The sequence below is a fragment of the Mauremys reevesii genome, linkage group 1 (assembly GCF_016161935.1).
Source record: "Mauremys reevesii isolate NIE-2019 linkage group 1, ASM1616193v1, whole genome shotgun sequence".
In the NCBI taxonomy this organism is placed as follows: domain Eukaryota; kingdom Metazoa; phylum Chordata; order Testudines; family Geoemydidae; genus Mauremys; species Mauremys reevesii.
The window spans coordinates 142995713-143014808 of NC_052623.1; the positions used below are offsets into that span (position 1 = coordinate 142995713).

At 47.6% G+C, this 19096-nt stretch overlaps 1 protein-coding gene across 6 annotated transcripts in view; it reads right to left on the minus strand.

Annotated features, from left to right (window-relative positions):
• The window catches only part of SH3KBP1 (SH3 domain containing kinase binding protein 1), a 326940-nt gene extending 308209 nt beyond the window's left edge, over positions 1-18731 (minus strand). For 5 of the 6 annotated variants that reach the window (XM_039529107.1, XM_039529074.1, XM_039529132.1 and 2 more), the window contains exon 1: positions 18343-18731. Coding sequence is in view for 5 of the 6 variants with exons in the window: in XM_039529074.1 (XP_039385008.1) it covers positions 18343-18346 (4 nt within the window). In the remaining variant the exon portion in view is untranslated. The remainder of the gene's footprint in view (positions 1-18342) is intronic. The other variant, XM_039529083.1, reaches the window with a different exon arrangement.
• Positions 18732-19096: the final 365 nt, after the last annotated feature.

The window sequence follows — 19096 nt, forward strand, 5'->3', positions numbered from 1 at the left end:
TGGAGAAAGATGAAAGGGGGATGGAAGGAAGGGTGAGCTTAAAGAGACAGAGGATATGGAGAAGGACTAAGGGAGCACACTCAGAGGTGTCTGAGAAGGAGAAAGTGAGGATTGGCTACCCAGGAGAGGAAGGAAGGCATCTGTGTGTTTAAGGAAGAGAGGGGGAAAACGAGGAGTGACTCCCCAAGGGAAGAAGGTGTGCAGACATTCATACAGGAAGCCAAGGGTGAAAAACTGTTGCTTGTGTCAGGGGAACAGGCCATGGTAACAAGGAGAACCGTCTATCCAAGCTTGTTTTAGTAAAGCTTTATTCCCTCCATAAAGTAGCAAAGCTATAATATGCTGAAGAACAAAATGCTAAAAGTCTCACCTCTGCCTAGGAACTGCCTGGAATCAGCAGCCTCAGAAAGTACCAGATGGCAGTCCACGATTCTCTAGCTGGCATCTCTGCAAGCCATTTATCCCAATTTTCCATGGACTTTAGCCAAAATCTCAATTATCAGATTAACAGGAAGTCCTGTTTATGGCTACTTCACATTAAAAACTTGCAGTCTTTACAAAAATATATGGCATGTTAACAATGAATCCATCTGAACAATTCTGACATGCATGAGACAACAAGAGAACAAAGAATTTTCAAGTTGATCTAAGTGGCCAGGCAAAGTAAAACCGACAAAAGTATGTCAACCCTAACTATTTACAATAGTTTAATATAGTCAACTGTAGGTGCAAGAGTGTGATCCCTGCTATTTCATGGTACTGAAGACTTCTCCTGTTTGATAGCAGATCTTTCTTCAAAGCAGGAGAGGAAGCAAACCACTGCAGTCTACTGTAAGCAGACTAAACTTAAAGGGCTTTAACACAAGAGGCAGCAGCAACTGTGTTTCTCTCATCCTGATTTTTGATTCATTGGCTTTCTGTTGCACAAATAAGAACTATTCCCTCACCTGCAATATAGAAAGCTATGTCCAAGGTATGCTCTTTCATCATGCAAAGGCCATAATGTGTCAACCCTGCAACCTCATCAAACACAAACAAGGAAGAGGAAGTGAAGGGTAGTTCTCTCCCATATTAGACCTTCAGTTGGACATATATATCAGATCATAATACAAACACCAGATTAAATCTCTTCTATAGCTGAATGGAAGGGTATGAGAATCAGAGACTAATTGGGGAAAGCTAGTGAGACTTACATTGACCAGCTAATATCCACCCAAGTTCTCAAGGACTCTGGACCCACATTGCTTAATGAAAGAAATGTGACACTTTATTTTGAATACATTTTATTAAATCCATTAAACAAAAATAAAATCGAGAAACATATCACCGCTACTGCTTGTAATACTGAACTCAGAATGAAAGCAATACAACTATGAAATCAAAGTCAAATCAACAGGTTAATCTATTAGAATTACATCATAAAATGAGTTAAACCCTGTAAAATCAATGCAACAAATAACTGATCTTTATAAATTCTAAGACGGGATCTAAGAAGATGGCTGTCCATTTGGTGATGAATTCCAGCTAAAGAACTCTACTCAAGTCAATCGAATCTATAAGTTGGCTGGTTTGATACTGAATCCAAATTATTATCTAATATCATAACCACAAACTCAGAGCTAATTATAAAGCTTCTTCCACATATTTCAATAAATTCTTGTGTGGTGGTTAATCCTTTCCTCACTCCATGTCCCTTCCCTCCCCTCAGAGAGGGAAACAGATTAAGGCTTTTTTTTTTTTTTTTTTTAAAGGAACAACGATAAGCTTAATAACTTTTGTTTGGCAGTTTACAGCTAACACAGCTTTCAGTTTCTTAGGACTCTTAAACAAACACATTTTAATGAGTACATTTCAGAGACTATGTGTAGGGCTGCTTAAACCTGGGGAAACTTTCTTTCCCGTGCAGTCTGTACAGGTACTCTTGACAGCCATGTTTTCATACCTTACAATTAGGGAATAAAAGGGGCTGAGACACCTCCCAGATAATAAAAACAAAAGACAAACAGACAAGGGGGAAAAAAATTAAGATAACAGGTTCACAAACTCTTCAACTCTCATTGTCTTCTGGACTCTCATGGAGTACAAGCTAGAACTGCATTCAAGGCGCCAGACAGTGATACTGTTGGTTCAGAGCTTCTCACTAGAAGGCCTCCTTTGGGTGCAGGGAGAGACTAGTCAAAGGCTGAAGTGGGCTGGTTGTTGATATCATGACTTTCTCTCCCCACCATGAGGAGTGTCAGAGGTTCTCAAATGGTCCTCCACCCCTCCCCTGGTAGCTTATAGACCAAACAGGGAGGCTTCTTATGGTTTGCAAGCTTCGCCTCCCTCCAAGGCATTCAGACAAATCAGGTGTGAGGTTTACCTTGGAGCCATGCAACTTGATCCGATCAGGTTAAGATTAGATCATCCTTAGCTTATGTCCATTTGGAAAAGTCCTGCTTATGCCAACAGCTTTTAAAATATTCGGTGTTTGCATACCACAGAGACTATTTCTTCCCTCACAAATAAATTAAAAAGAGAGAATACCAGAGCACTTTTGAGGAAGCTGGCATGGCCTTGTCAGCCTTATCTTGAGATTATGTCACCAATTTACAGAAAGTTTGGCAAAAAAAATCCTATAAAACAACTGATTGAAAAGACCATAGCAACAACCACCCACTTAACATTCATCCACCAGCAAAATTAAACATAAATGTGAATATCTTATGACCAGATGTCACCATTCTCCCTGCATAACAATTTAGTAATTTTTATATTTAGAAACTAGGGCACAAGTCAAACAGCCTATCTTTTAAAGTTTTCATCTTGATAAAGTTACTTTAAAACCTCAGGATGAAACCCATTTAATAAATAATAATTAAGATTTCTATAAAGTCTATTTCCATTATGCTGTTTCATCCACAGGGGCTAAAGTCCCAGCAACTCACTAAGAGCTAATATGAACACCACAGAAAGGACTAATGGAAATGAGAAGGAAAATACTTACAGAAATTAAATGAAAAGACAAAGGGTTTACCACGAGCCAGTGGTTTAATTCTTTCCAAGGCCCGGAGTATAAATAATAATCCCCACTGTAGAAGTCCCTAATGGATAAAAATCCAGTCAAGTTATCAGTGTGTTAAATGATCCTAGCCAGTGGCAAAGCAGAAGCAGCAATTGCATACTAGATTACACATTAGACTCAAACTGGAGTTGAAGGTTTATGCAATCACAGGAAGTTGGTTTTGCACTGTATATTTAGTTCAAAAAGAGGAGAAGATTTTGAACTGTGTGTGTATTTATAGTCTAATTCTTTTGTTAACCTCAGCTGAATATTTTACAAGTTTGTCTATATGGAAATAGAGTAAAGCATGCAAAATGAATAATGCTGCCATTAGCAACTGGATACAGTATAAAATAAAGAATTACTAGAATGAAAAGTTCAGTAGAAGTTTTCATTTGGATTTTTTTTACGGTAAATAAAATACAAGTCCTATGCACTGCTCACTACAAACGCCTTCAGTGAATAAAAGTACAGGTTTATTCTTTTGAGATACTACTATTTCATTGGTGGCTAAGAAACATCATACAAACTAGTAAACAAGATTTCCTGAACTCTAAGTAAAAAGAGGACAAACAAACAAACAAAAAAACCACTAAGTGTAAGCTCCATCTATCATAGCGAACCACCACAGTAACTAGACATGAATTTTGTCACCTCTACAAGCTGATTATATATCTACGGTCCTAATTCTGCCCTGACTTGCAAACCATGCAACCAGTTCCCACTGACATCTCTCTACATGGAATAATAAAGGAACCAGCTCCAAAGGAGTCGCTTATCCAACACATACTAGGACTAATCTAATTGGACGCAGCTACATTGCAACTAACGTTGAAACCACTCCACCAGAAGTAAATTTGGTGCACACTGGAGGACAGCATGAGAAGGAGACAACAAAAAAAGAGAAAGAAAAGAATGCCAACATTTGCTCTCTTATTTGAAATGTTTCTAGTAAAATTCAAGGGAAGAGCTCAAAATGCAGTTTTCTACACTGAGATTCTAGATAAGTGGAGACCAGGAATAATTTCTCAAATGAAATAGCAGTTTTCTATTTTATGTCTTCCCTGTACATAGAGAAAGGAATTTTAGCACAGCAGTGATTTCTGATCAATAGTCCTAGATATTTCCTCATCATAAAACAGATATTAACAGAAGTACAATTCTAAGTGACACAGTGGAAAAGGAACTGCTTTACAAACTATTTGTCAGAAATACACAGTCATCTTATTTCATCATCATGGGCATTTTTTTTACCTAGTCAAACTCAGATTTGAAGGGAAGAAAAGTTGACACACCAATTTTTTTTTTTGCCTTACAGACTTTATGTAGCTACTGCTACTTGAATTCCCCAAGACTTCAATTTTTACAGATCCCCATCTGTTATCATTCACAGGGAGGAAAGAGAACACAAACTGTATTTATTAATAAAATTCATGACTACCAAACTGCAATATTGTATATTCTCTCTCACACATTCACAGATTTAAAGCCTTTAACTTTTTCTCACTGGATATGAAGCAGACATTCACCAATTACTTTCACACAAGTTGAAGCAATTATCTGATTCCCCCCACAGTACTGCCTTTTTTTTTTTTTTAACTAGGACATTTTGGGTTTTTTAATAGAACATTCACAGTACGGAATGCACAAAGCCTGCTTTCATGTTCCCCCCAAAATACCTTTTCTTGGTTCAGACTTTTGTACTCTAATTTTAGACACAGTGATAGGATCTCTATAAAAACCCATGATATAGTAAACAGTGATCTAAAAACTGCCATAAGAACAATAGAAATTATCTCTAATTTCTCCCTCCCTCCCCACACCCAACAGGACACAAATGCACCTTAACATCTGAGAAATGAAAGTTCTGCTGCTTATTATATACAACTGTAACTCCTCCTTTCCCCTCCCTACACATGGCCCCCATTAAGTAGTGGCAGTCAGAGTCAATGTATTAGCCACAAGGTCAATGATGATCTGCTATATGAATTCTGGCACACACCTGTTAGAAATGCTACCTTGCTTAACTCAGATATTTGTCAAAAAGCTTCTTCATAATAATCAGGAAATAACTATTACAAAATAAGTAATTTGAACAATGTTTAAATGCCTTCTAAAACAATAATTGTTATCAGAAATCTTACACTTCATGAACAGTATAGGAAGAAGTATATGCTCACCACTGGTAATAAGAGGTAGTAAGAGAAGGCTGTTTATTGCTGGCAAAAAGGGGAAAAACCATTTTAATTATGGCATAATTTTTCTTCCCATTCTGAAAAGAGAAGGACACCTCATGATGTCTGGAAGGTCTAAATGGAACAGTAACCACCACACCATGATTTCACAGCTATGCATCTTTGTCAAGCATATAGACCAGTAAGAATGCAGTTGTTTTACCCCAGCACATCTGCAAATTACCCTCTTCTTTCTCACTTACTGACTTTGAAACAACAGTTAATACACAACCCTATGGTAACAGTGAGGGAGGGAGGCAGAAAGGGAGAAGCGAAGCGATACTCATGGAGGGTATATCCTGACATTAAAAAAAGTTGTGCAATTAGAAATCATTCTCAAAATAATAAGTATGTGGTCCCAAACGATTAGCTAAAAATGCACAATTATATATCTTAATTTCAGAATTCCTAGGTATGTCTTGTATAGTTTAAAATATAATCTGATGGCACACAACCTGGAACAGGTTTTTGTGAGGAGGTTTGTAATTTCCTGACTTCTGGGAGGAAAGAGAAGTGAGTTATTTTGCAGCTTTTGTGTAATACTTCTATGAACTTAACCTTTAATACATCACCATGCTTAAAATAATTTATGAAAATGTCACATGCAGTGAAAAGAGTTCACGAGTGGTGTACCAAATGCAATGTACCAAACAACTAGAAATATGTTTTTGAACAGCTCTAGTTCACCTGGACTTACCAACAGCTAATCTCACAATGACTTCAATGGAAGCAAGACAGGGCTCTAGATAAGAAGAAAACAGTACTAGAAATTAGGAAGCGGACAAAGCAGTAAAAAATGTTATGGGAGATTTTAATATAAAAATATTATAGGTGGGGGAGGTAGTTAAGGTTGCTCACACTTCCCATTAATAGGACTGTGACAAAGTCCGGTCTTCCTCCTTATGTTGTATGTGAGCCTATGTGGGTCTTACTGTTTTGCATGAATACTCTGTGTACCACAGTTTCCTGCATTACATCAGTGCTTAGGTGGTGGGAATAAGGATGTGTGACTTTTTCTGAGAACCTCAAGGGCAAGTGAGGCAGCTCCAGCTGCCTGCACATAAGCAATGATGCCCTTCATAACCTGAGAACCAGGAGGGGGATGCAACCAGGTGACACTTTGCCTAGGAAGCGAGACAGAAGACCAGAGGAGGAGCAACAGGACAGGGCAGGACAGGGAGCTAGAAGCAAGCCAGTCTCAGCTGCCTTGAGGCCCAGGGGGAAGCCCAAAGCTCTGGATCTGGGCTCCCCTCCCCCAAAGATGGACTTTACTGAATGTTCCTAATTTCTGTGCTAGCAAGCTGTGTTCTACTCTGTGTTCCTGTCAAATAATAAACACTTCTGTTTCACACGCTGGCTGAGAGGCATGGCTCTTTGATTTCATCCCATCCAGGCAGACTTGTTGCGGGAAGTGCACGGTGAGAACAAGGGTGCTGAATGCTCCGAGGTCAGACCCAGGAAGACCAAAGTCATGTAGGCTTCTTGCCAAGGCAACAGCTCCAAGAGAGGAGGTTAAACCAGAGTCCTGATTGGCTTCACTCGGAGCATTTCCAGAGTATTACCATAGGCGCCAATTTCTTCTGGCGCTGGTGGGTGCTTGACCCCCCCCCTCTGCCCCGGCCCCACCCCAACTCCACCCCTACCCAACCCCCTCCCGCCCCTATTCCACCCCCTTCCCCAAAGACCCCACCCCAACTCCATCCCCTCCTTGCCCCATTCGACTCCTTCCCCAAATTCCTGCCCCGGCCCTGCCTCTTCCCCTGCCTCCTCCCCTGAGCGTGCCACGTTCCAGTTCCTCCCCCTTCCCTCCCAGAGCTTGCTACAGCTGTTTGGAGGAGCGGAGACACAGTGTGCTGGGAGGAAGCGGAGAAGGAGGTGAGGCGGGGGGCAGGTGGGAAACTTGGCTGCTGGTGGGTACAGAGCACCCACTAATTTTTCCCCATGGGTGCTCCAGACCCGGAGCACCCATGGAGTTGGCGCCTATGAGCATTAGCCCTGTGACTCCATGACAACTGGTGGCAGGGGTGGTACCAACTGCACCCTGTGGACAGAGTGACTGTCCTGCAGTAAGTGACTGGGGAGCAGTAAAACAAAGGGGGATTAGCGAGAGCCAGGTGTGCTGAAGGCTGAGTGAGGTGCAGTTCCAGGACACAGAGCAGCCTACAGCTTAAAGCCTGGGAGAGATTGTGACCCCCGAGAAGGGCTGCCACACTGAAGGGAATTCCTCCCAGGGACTTTGGGGAGCTGAGAGACTACAGGCCTGTGAGTCTGTGACAACTTGGGAACAGCGAAGAGATGGCCTATAACTAAGGCTGTGAGTCTGTCATGGATTCCGTGACTTTCCGTGACCTCCGCAGCAGCAGCAGTTTGGGTGTACAGGAGGGGGCTATGGGCTAGGGGCAGCAGCTGGGGGGGCAGCCCCCCTGCAGCTCCTAGGCAGCAGAGAGGGTCTCCGCACTGCCAGTGCCCATAGGCCCCGCCCCGGCAGTTCCCATTGGCTGTGGTTCCCGGCCAATGGGCGCTGTAGCAGTCAGCACTTGTGGCCTAGGAGCTGCAGGGATGCAGAGCTGGGTAGGGAGCCCTGCCAACCCCCCTCTACCCCAGCATCAGCAGGAGTCCCAGCCACATGCTGCGGCCTGGCCCCCTTCTCCCCCAGCATTAGCTGGAGTCCCAGCTGCACACCCTCAGCACCAGCTCTCCCTCAGCACCAGAAGGGGTCCCGGGTCACTTCGACCCCCTCCCCCCATACCCGCGGGGTGCCCAGACTGCCCCCCCCCAGAACACCCCCACCCAAGTTTTAGTCACAGTAGGTATTTTTAGTAAAAGTCATGGACAGGTCACACACCCGTGAATTTTTGTTTGTGGGCTGTGATCTGTCTGTGACTTTTTAGTAAAAATACCAGTGACTAAAACTAAGCCTTACCTATAACCATCTCCTTAAGAAGCACATTGTGGAGCTATGAAAAGGGAAAGGGCTGCTCACTGGAAAGCTCACTGAGGCGCAGCTAATTTCTCAGTTGGAAGAGGACAATTGCTCTAAAGAACTGGTTCCTGACCCACTTGGGGCCATGAGTCTGGGAGCAGGCGGGCATCCCCGAGACCAGCGTTCCCAACCAGCAAGGGGTCTCTACTAGGTTCCCCACCAGTGGATCTGATCTGAGACGGATGGAACTGGAACTGAGATTGAAGGAGTCAGAGGACCATGAGAGACAAGGAAGGCATGAGGCAGAACAGCAGGAGGGACAGTGGCAGCATGAACTGGGATGGCTAAGAGGCTGGGGACCCGTCCAGGGCTGAATGGAGATGGACCATGGGTTGCCAATTCTGCAGGGAACTTCGACACTAAATTACTGCCCCAGGTTAAGGAGGGAGGAGATGTAGATACCTATCTCACGGCCTTTTGGAAGAAGGGCAATTGGAACCTGGCTGACCCTGCAGAAAGGCTCCGGTGTCTAGCCCCCTTTCTGGGTCCCAAGGCCAGAGCTGTTTAGCCAGATGGGCGGGGTGGCAGACTGGCTCCCACTCCTGGCCCCAGCATATATGTCTGTGTGTACTCTCCTGGGCTCAGGCTCCTCGGACCTCTAGTGGGAATGAAGGTGGTGGACAATGCAGATACATTCCTGGGGTGGTGAGATCCTGGGAAAGAGAGAACTGTTGTCAGGCTCCGGGTGGTGCAGCCTCACCAGATGCTGCAGGGCTGAGAGACCTGGGTGAAGGTCCGAGGGATGAAGTCACTTGCCCTGCCTATGGCTCAGATCCCTGTGCAGATGGGGTCGGGCTGGTTAGTAGTTGGGGCTCTCCAAGATATCAGCTTTGACGTGGATGATGGGGGGACGACTGTGTCTCTTTGGGACAGGATCCAGGCCCTGCTCCTGTAACAGCCAAGGATTCAAGTTTGAATCCAGGGAACCAATCGGCTAAGACTGAAGTGGTCAGTGTAAATGCAAATGTCCTGGTTGACAGGGAGGAGGAGTTGCTAAGCTCAGTTGTCCTGACTGACTGACTGTATCTAGACCCCTGGAGCTGAGTGGGACAGAGAGATGCTCCTTGCCCCCTGCTCACCGGGGGGGGGGGGGGGGAGGCGGGGGTGGCTCACACTGGCTCTGAAGATGATGTGACCAAAGCAGTAGGCTCACTGCTTGCCCTCACTGGGACAACAGGGGCGAAGCTGAGCCAGTGGGGGATCGGAGACTCCGGCTGAGTGTGGGGCTGCCTTGTCCAGAGGTGCAGGAGGCAGCAGGGAAGGGAGAAGCAGCTAAAAGAGCGCTGCTGGTGACAGAGATGCCTGGTCAGAGGGTGACCAAGATGAAGATGGTGGCTTTTCATCAAAAGAGCCCATATCCCAGCATTCTAGTCTGGGGGGCTGTGACCACAGGCAGCGAGAGGGAACTGGTTTCATTCCCCTCTCCAGTCGCTGAATTCCAGACCAAGCTGCAGAAGGACCCCTCCTTACAGAAGATGAGGGAACTTGCTGGCCACCTTGGGGAAGGTTTCTGGGAAAGATTCCTGTGGGAGAAGAGATTCCTGTACTGGGAATGGGCTTCCCCAGGGGAAGTGGAACTATGGAGGATCAGAAGATAGCTAGTGGTCCCCAAGAAGTACTGCCGCAGGCTACTGTACCTGGCCTGTGATGTGCCTTTCTCGGGACACCAGGGAATCCTGTGTCCCAGGCAGAAGCTGCTACAAAACTTCTACTGGCCCAGTCTTTGATAACATCCAGCAGTACTGCAGGTCCTGGGACCCCTGCCAGACAGTGGGGAAGGCCCGGGACAAAGGGAAAGCAGTCTTGAGACATCTGCACATCAGAGGAGCCTTTAAGGTCATCACACAGCTAAATGGGGTGAAATATGTGGTGGAACTGTCCAACCTGAGCCACCGAGAGTACCATGTCAACATGATAAATCCGTACTGGGACAGGGAGAGGCTGGTACTGGCTGAGTGTGGGCAGTGGGAGGAGAAGAGGGATGATCCTCTAGTGGATCTCTTCCCTGAGACAGGAGCTGGCCTCTGGCTGGAATCAATTCTCTTCTCTGCCCAGCTAATCCCTGCCCAACAGGCAGGGATCAAAGCAGTGCTGCGTTCCTACCAGCAGCTGTTCTCCAGGTGGCCTGGGCTCACTACTTTGTCTGTTCACTGCGTGGGGACAGGAGCCACCCATCTTATTAGGTATCCCCCATTCAGAGTCAGTGGGAAAACAGCCCAGGCCCTGGAGAGAGAGGTCAGAGATATGCTGGCTTTACGGGTGATCCAGCCATCCACCAGCCACTGAGCCTCACCCGTGGTGCTGGTCCCCAAGAAAGATGGGTGGATCCGATTCTGTGTGGACTATCGGAAGCTCAATGCCATCATCATGTCTGGTGCCTGCCCCATGCCTAGGCCTGATGAGATCCTAGACAAGTTGGAGGGAGGGGGACTTGATACTTCACTACCAAGGATCTCACCAAAGGCTACTGGCACATGCCTGTGGATCCAGATGTCAGGTTAAAACTTGCTTTTGTCACCCCTTTGGGGCTATATGAATTCCTGGTCCTACCTTTCAGCCCCAAGGAGGCACCGGTCACCCGCCAGCATTTGGTGAATCAGTTACTGAGGGGGTATGGAGAATTTTACCCCTAGCATATATTGATGATGTGTGTCTCTTTAGCCAGACTCTGGAGGAACATGTGTCCCAGGTGAAGAGGGGGCAGGGTCACCTCTGGGAGGCAAGACTAGACTATAAATGCTGGGAAGTGCAAGGTGGGGATGGCAGAGGTGCAGTACTTGGGCCACAAGGTGGGGAGCGGTTGCTTAAAGCCAGAACCAGCCAAGGTGGAGGTAATCAGAAATTGGCCAACTCCCCAGACTAAGAAACAGATCCAGGCCTTTATTGGGATGGTTGGGCACTACCGGAGGTTTCTGCCCCACTTTAGCTCCCTGTCAGCCCCCATCACTGAGCTATATGATAAGGGTAGGCCAGACAAGGTGATCTGGACCAGGCAGTGCCAGAGGGCTCTCTGCACGCTGAAGGAAGATCCGGTCAAGGGCCTGGTGCTGGTAAACCCAGACTTTGACAAATGTTTTATGGTGTTCACCAATGCCTCAGACGCAGGGTACTCCCGGTTGGAGGTACCGAGCCACCCTCTTCAGGCCTTGGCTCCCCTCCTGCACTCTCCTTCCCCTTGCAGGATGTAAAAGATCATCCTCCCCCGGTCTTCTTTTGCACCACTTGGCAGGTGCTGGGGATGGGGGGTCAGTGCCGGTCCGTCGACGGTGCCGGTGGGGCACTTCGCACCAATGCTGTGGTGCTCAGGGCAGAGTCGGACCTCAATTGCTCTGGTGCCAGAGTTAGAGCTGGCTCCATTAGGAGCACTTTGAGATGGAGGTGTCTCTCCTTCTTAGTCTGAGGTTTGAAGGACTTGTACATACAGCACTTGTCGCTTATATGCGACTCTCCCAGACACCTTAGACAACTGTTATGCGGCTCGCTGATGGACACTGGGTTTTTTTGCAGCAATCGCAGGGCTTAAAGTCCGGGGACCGGGGCATGCTCATAAAATTGGGGTTGGGGTGTGTTGAGGGGGTGAGGGCTCTGGTTGGGGATGCAAGCTCTGAGGTGGGGCTGGGGAGTTTGGGGTTTAGCAGGGTGCTCTGGGCTGAGACCGAGGGGTTCAGAGAGTGGGAGGGGGATCAGGGCTGGGGCAGGGGCGCGGGAAGTGTGCAGGTTCTGGTTGGGGCTGCGGGCTCTGGAGTGGGGCTGGGGATGAGAGGTTTGGGGTACAGGAGGGTGGACTGGGCTGGGATCGAGGGGTTTGGAGAGTGAGGGGGATCAAGGCTGGGGCAGGGGGTTAGGGCCTGGGGAGAGGCTCTGGGGGCGCAGGCATGTCCCTTCTCTGGCTCCTATGCGGAGGCGTGGCCAGGTGGCTCTGCACACTGCCCCATCCGCAGGCATCCTGCTGCAGCTCCCATTGGAGCACCAGAGGGGGCCATTATAGCGCGTAAGAGCCAGAGCAGGACCATGCCGCGGCTTCCGGGAGCTGTGTGGTGTGGCCCTGACCCTGCGCCGCGGCTGGAGCGGGGCCAAGCCGCGTGGTCCAGCCCTTGACCCAGCGCCCTGGCTAGCTTAAAACGGCTCACAGCCCGGATCCAGCCCACGGGCCATAGTTTGCCCACCCCTGCCCTGCAGCTACCACTGAGGGGAAAAGCTTCCAGCACTGGTGCATGTGGCGAGCACACACACCTAATATGGAATGGACGTGAGCAAACACTCGAAGAATGATGCCTCCTTTCTGACTCCCTCCAATGGGGGGAGGGAGGGGGAAAGAGAGCACACGAGCACAATTTCCAGAGGAGTACTCTTAGATGAAGTTAAGTCCATAGCTCCCTATACTGAGTGGCTGGGTTCTGAGGAAGGACGTAAAGCTGCTTCCATCAACAGGTGTCAAAGCCTCACCTCTCAAGATTTCTTGGTCCTAGTCTTGAACCCCCTGGAGATCAGACACTTCTCTCAAACGTGCCCCCTTCCAAACACTTTAAACAACAGGCTTGAGGGTCCCTGACTGGCACAGACTTATTACAGCCAGACAATACTTAAACCTTCGGAACTTGGGCATGCCCCAATACTTGGTGTCGATGACACTATTAAATCCAAATATGCAAAAATAAACAAATATAAAAACAATACATGTAAACTAACACTAACTACTAATCTAATTATTTACATTTTTTTTAGATAAAGGCTCTATCTACCTACCACAGGTGGGGAGAAGGAACTGAGGGAGGGTTGAGGGCAGCCCCACTCCCTCATACTATTGGCTATCAGCATGATCATGTGGAGAGTGCATACACCACCCGGAGGGGTACTGACAGAGATTTTTTTTCCATAGCTTCGGTGCAGTGAGTGAGCAAATACCTAAAGTGGAATGGACATATACTATCACTTGAAGAACCTTAATTGTGTCATTTCCTAACTTTTCAGCACTTCACTTCATGACCGTAACATTCTTTTAATGTGTGCAAGGGAAGTGTTGGGGGGGGTTGTTTTCTTTAATGGAGCATATACATACAATAAGGAGCCCAGCCTGGGACAGATTAGAGACGGATGTAAGATGATGTCTAACATACACAGATTTTCAAAACACAGAAAAAAGTGTCAGACTCAGGTTTGTTTTTAATAACTGACAGACAAGAGTCACAGCCTAGGATTTAATGTATTCATATATAGATACAGTAGAACTTCAGAGTTACAAACAGAGTTACAAACTGACCAGTCAACCACACACCTCGTTTGGAACCGGAAGTACACAATCAGGCAACAGCAGAGACCAAAAAAAAAAAAAAGAAAATATAGTACAGTACTGTGTTAAATGTAAACTACTGAAAAAATAAAGGGAAGTTTAAAAATAAGATTTGACAAGGTAAGGAAACTGTTTCTGTAATTGTCTTATTTAAATGAAGATGATTAAAAGCAGCATTTTTCTTCTGCATAGTAAAGTTTTAAAGGTGTATTAAGTCAATGTTCAGTCATAAACTTTTGAAAGAACCACCATAGCATTTTGTTCAGTTATCAACATTTCAGAGTTACGAACAACGTCCATTCCCGAGATGTTCGTAACTCTGCGGTTCTACCATATCTACATTTTCACTAAGTGCAAAGCCATCTTCTGAAGGATGGAGCTAACCTATTCTTTTGTATATGTAGAAAATCTTTAAATTGTCAAGTTCATTTTTAAAACTCACATTTTCATCTTGAATCTGTGACAAATACATAAAAAATTCACCTTCATTCTATCTGTCAATATCTGTGCTTCCCTATATAGTTTGTTTCTGTTTTTGTTTTTTAAGTGGTACTCAAAATTAAAAGTAAAGATATTAACAGAACTGCAAAATACCTCCAACCCTCTTCCCCCTGGCCAAAAAGAAAAGTCTGAATGAGTTGTGACTTCAGAAAGGAACTATTAGTAATATGAATGACCAAAATGAGATATGAGAGAGCACGCACAGGTAGAAACAAATGTATGAACAAACCATCATGGAGGGGCAGAAAACTCATCAGAAAAACAGTTTCCCTTAATTTCAGACTGGCTTGTAGATCACAATCTATGGCTTAAAGGAAAGTTACTTCATGTTGCCTTATCACTTCTTTTAACCTCCTGCGTGGGCATGCACAAAAAGGGAAGGCCAAATATTTGAACCTTTGTACCTTACATCAGAGAAAGAGCTTATCCTTATTCATCGCAGCTTGGTCTCAGACTCAGATATGAGCGACACATACCTTTTTTGACAAGTGGCTGAGTAAAACACTGGGGTCTAAGCAACAGTGATAGTAGTGTCCGGTGGCAGTTAACTTTTTGTCATAATAGAGACATGGCAAAGACTATACTGAAAAACTGAATAAGAACAGAAAGAAAACAAAGGTTTCCAAGATATTCCCAGATGAGCCCAGCAGGCGAGCCACATCCCATATTGCAGAGGAAGGCCAAAAAACCCAAACCTTTCTGCCCATCTGACCTGGAGAAAAATTCCTGCCAGATTTGGGGATGGGAAATCAGTAAGACCCTGAGCATGTGAGCAAGATACAGAGAATCCTCTTATCGATGCCTGGCTGGTGTATCTCCTCAGAGCACTGATCAACCCCATTGGGTGTCCTGGCTTCCTCCCTGGCCAGTCTCTAATGCTTCAGAGGAATACATCAATTCTACATGGGGGATAGGGATGGAAACTCTCCCTGGCCCCTGCATATGGCTGGCTGAAGCCCTGAAGGATGGGATTTGATTACAGCCATCTAATTTTTTTTAAGTGTGCTTAATTTCTTGTTACATTATATTTATCCAGATTCATTTGTTACATTGCAGGGATTGACATTACACCCAAGATGCAGCTCTGCTTATCCATTCTTTAAAAAAAAAAAAATCTCAATTACAGCACCATATTAAAGTCATATTGCAGATTGGGGAGTGCAACTCTTTACCGCTGAATACAGAAATGGAGATGATCACTCTGTGAACATTAACAGCAATGATCTAATCTTACATAGTCTTCTAAAATGCACCAATGAAGTGAGGTGTTCTGGGATGTTGGCCTACTGTCAACCAGCAACTGAACTCAGATCAAAGCAACTGAATCTGTTCCCACGACTGAATGCACTTCATTTTGGACTGTAGGACTAACTAAAGTTCAACAGCAAAAAGATGGTGCTTAATCTTGCGTATCTTTGTGCATTATAGTAGTTACGTATATTTTCGTATACATAAGTATATGTAGCATATACTTACATAAGTATCAAGTAGCAGTTGCGATTTGTTGATTTTCAAACAAATTACCAAATGTCACTATAGATACAGAAAACTGGGTTATGCCTGCACATGTAAGCCACTATATCTACTTACTGTAATTGACAGGATACAGGTTTCAGAGTAGCAGCCATGTTAGTCTGTATCCGCAAAAAAAACAGGAGTACTTGTGGCACCTTAAAGACTAACAAATTATTTTAGCATGAGCTTTCGTGAGCTGCAGCTCACTTCTTCGGATGCATAGAATGGAACACACAGACAGGGGATATTTATACATACAGAGAACATGAAAAGGTGGAAGTATGCATACCAACAGGCAGAGTCTAATCAATTGAGATGAGCTATCGTTAGCAGGAGGAAAAAAAACTTTTTGAAGTGATAATTAAGATGGCCCATAGAAGGTGTGAGGAGAACTTAACATAGTTACCAATGTGATATATGCCATCATGTGCCAGCAATGCCCCTCTGCCATGTACATTGGCCAAACCGGACAGTCTCTACGCAAAAGAATAAATGGACACAAATCTGACATCAGGAATCATAACATTCAAAAACCAGTGGGAGAACACTTCAACCTCTCTAACCACTCAGTGACAGACTTGAAGGTGGCAATTTTGCAACAAAAAACTTCAAAAACAGACTCCAAAGAGAAACTGCTGAACTTGAATTAATATGCAAACTAGATACTATTAACTGTGGCTTAAACAAAGACTGGGAATGGTTGGGTCATTACACCAATTGAATCTATTTCCCTATGTTAAGTTCTCCTCACACCTTCTATGGGCCATCTTAATTATCACTTCAAAAAGTTTTTTTCCTCCTGCTAACGATAGCTCATCTCAATTGATTAGACTCTGCCTGTTGGTATGCATACTTCCACCTTTTCATGTTCTCTGTATGTATAAATATCCCCTGTCTGTGTGTTCCATTCTATGCATCCGAAGAAGTGAGCTGCAGCTCACGAAAGCTCATGCTAAAATAATTTGTTAGTCTTTAAGGTGCCACAAGTACTCCTGTTTTTTTTTTTTTGACAGGATACAGACACCTCAAAAGGAGAGCCGATGTTGACACCATCCTATCTGCTCTTTGCCTTCACTGTCCACAAAATGGGGTGGCAGTATATGAGAGAAAACTTAAAAACTAGCTTTTAAAGTACACTTAGCCACTTCCCCAAGCCTAGTTAAAACCGCTGATCCTAGCCCACCCACACATGCAAGAGTTTGTGCGCACACACGGAGAGTCTATAAAACACCATGTATCAGAGGGGTAGCCGTGTTAGTCTGGATCTGTAAAAGCAGCAAAGAGTCCTGTGGCACCTCATAGACTAACAGATATTTTGGAGCATGAGCTTTTGTGGGTGAATACCCACTTTGTCGGATGCATGTGAAGAAGTGGGTATTCACCCACGAAAGCTCAGGCTCCAAAACGTCTGTTAGTCTATAAGGTGCCACAGGACTCTTTGCTGCTTTTATAAAACACCATAGCACGAGTTCTCCTTTGTTGCCTTCTTTCAGGTATTCCTCCCAATCTACAAACATGTCTGTGTGTGACACTCTCATACACAGAGCGCTAAACAGACTGGATGGATGCAACAGGAGCGAGAAGGCTTGGCCCATGCGTGCGCCTCTAAGCCAGCCAGAGCCTGGCACTGCTGTCATCCCCGCCTCTTCAGCTCCATGCTCAGCATAATAGGACAATTCACCCCCAGGCTCTACAGGCACAGCAAGGGAACCTCCAAACAACCCCCACCCGGGGGAGGCTCTTCCTAACACCTACAATCTGAGCAGCATGAATAAGTCTCGCCTTCCACCAGCTGCCGCGCTCCTCGCTAGCCCCAGGGATTGGGTGACCAGACAGCAAGTGTGAAAAATCGGGACGGGGTGGGGGGTAATAGGAGCCTATATAAGAAAAAGACCCAAAAATCCCAGACTGTTCCTATAAAAATGGGACATCTGGTCACCCTACCCAGGGACTGAGCCCACCCCACGCCAGCCGTGCGCCTGTCTCCTTCCCAGACAATGTGCGCCTGGCTGGATGCACTAGGACTCGCAAACCAGACGCCGCCTCTTCCCAAAATCCAGGCGAGCCGCCCCTGCAGCGCGAGCTGCCCGGAGGGTTAACGAGGCAGGCTGCGGAGGGCGAGCGCGCAGCGGGCTGCAGAACCGACCCTGGTAACAGCCTGACGGGGCTGCGCGGCTCTCCGCTCCGGGGCTGCAACGTGGGGCAGCGAAAGCAGCGCCTGGCACCCGCCGGAGCGGCCCCCACCCGAGACATGTCAAACCTGGAGCAGGCCTCTCAGATTTCCTGTCTCGCAAGAAGGCAGCAGCCGCTGCGCTCATCAGCTCGAGCACCTCGGCAGGAAAAGTGCAGCCTGCGCGTCTAAGGCCCCCCGGGTCTGCTCTCCCTCACACTTCAGCCTCTCGAGCCTGCATTTCACCGCCTCGCCGGCAGCACAACAGCGGCTCCCGCAGCAAACACAAGCCAGCTGATTAGCAGGGGAAATCGCAAACGTGTCAACCCAGCTTGCAATCCCCATCCGCCCCAAGGGGATGGGTCCCCCCTTCCCTTCCCCTCTCCTCGCCGCCCCAGCCCCTGGGCTGCACAGCCACCGTCACCCTTTCACTCCGCCTCACCGGGGAAACAATCAGCGAGCCCGGGAGCCACGGGGGGGGGGGGGGGGGGGACAGCAGCCTCCCGATCTCTGCCCCACGCTGGCCAACCACCCAGCCCCGGGCTCGTCCTGCGACAAGGGGACGCACCCCGAGCTCCCCGCGCAGCACGCCGAGCTCACACTCACCCATGGATGTGGAGCCGGGCTCTGCCCGGCAGCGGGGACAGGCTGAAAGTTTGAGACGGGTGGACAAGCCGCGGGGACGGGAGCGAGTTAGAGCCACTGGTCCGGGGTGGGAGCCGAGCGAAGCGGCGGCTGCTGACTGAGGCAGGCGCCCGCCCTCTCAGCGCCCGCTGCAGCCGGGCTGCGTGGTGCTGCTGCTCGCTAGCGGCTCCTCCGCTCTCATCCGCATCCAAACCGCAGAAACAGGACGGGGGGGTGGGGGGAGGCGCAGCTTCTGCAAAGGACCCAGGTCCCCGCTGCTGCCTGCACCGGGGCCAGCCAGGCTCGGCGGGCGGTTGCTGATGGGCGGCGACTCCCCGCCTTGGGCTCCGCGTGTGCAGCGGGGCAAGTGTGAAGCCGGAGCTGGATCCCCCCGCCCCAGGCGCCGCCACGCTGGGCGCTGCCGCCGCCGCCGCAATCAGCGGCTCCGCTCGGCGGGAAGTGTCGCGAGAGCGCGCCGCAGCCCGGCTGCACCGCCCCGGCCCGGCCCGGCCCGCCCCGCGCTGCCCGCCCGCCGCAGCGGCGGAGGGGGCAGGCGAGGAGGGGCTGGTGGACCTACGGAGGCAGAGGCGAGAGGCGCAGGCGTGGGGGAACCTCAGCTCCCGGGGTCCGCCTAGGGATGCTCCTCCCCCCCCGTAGGGGCATCTGGAAGGACGGGAGGAGGGAGCAGCTTTCGGCCCTGTGAATAGTGGCAGATCGACTCTGTTGCTAACAAACC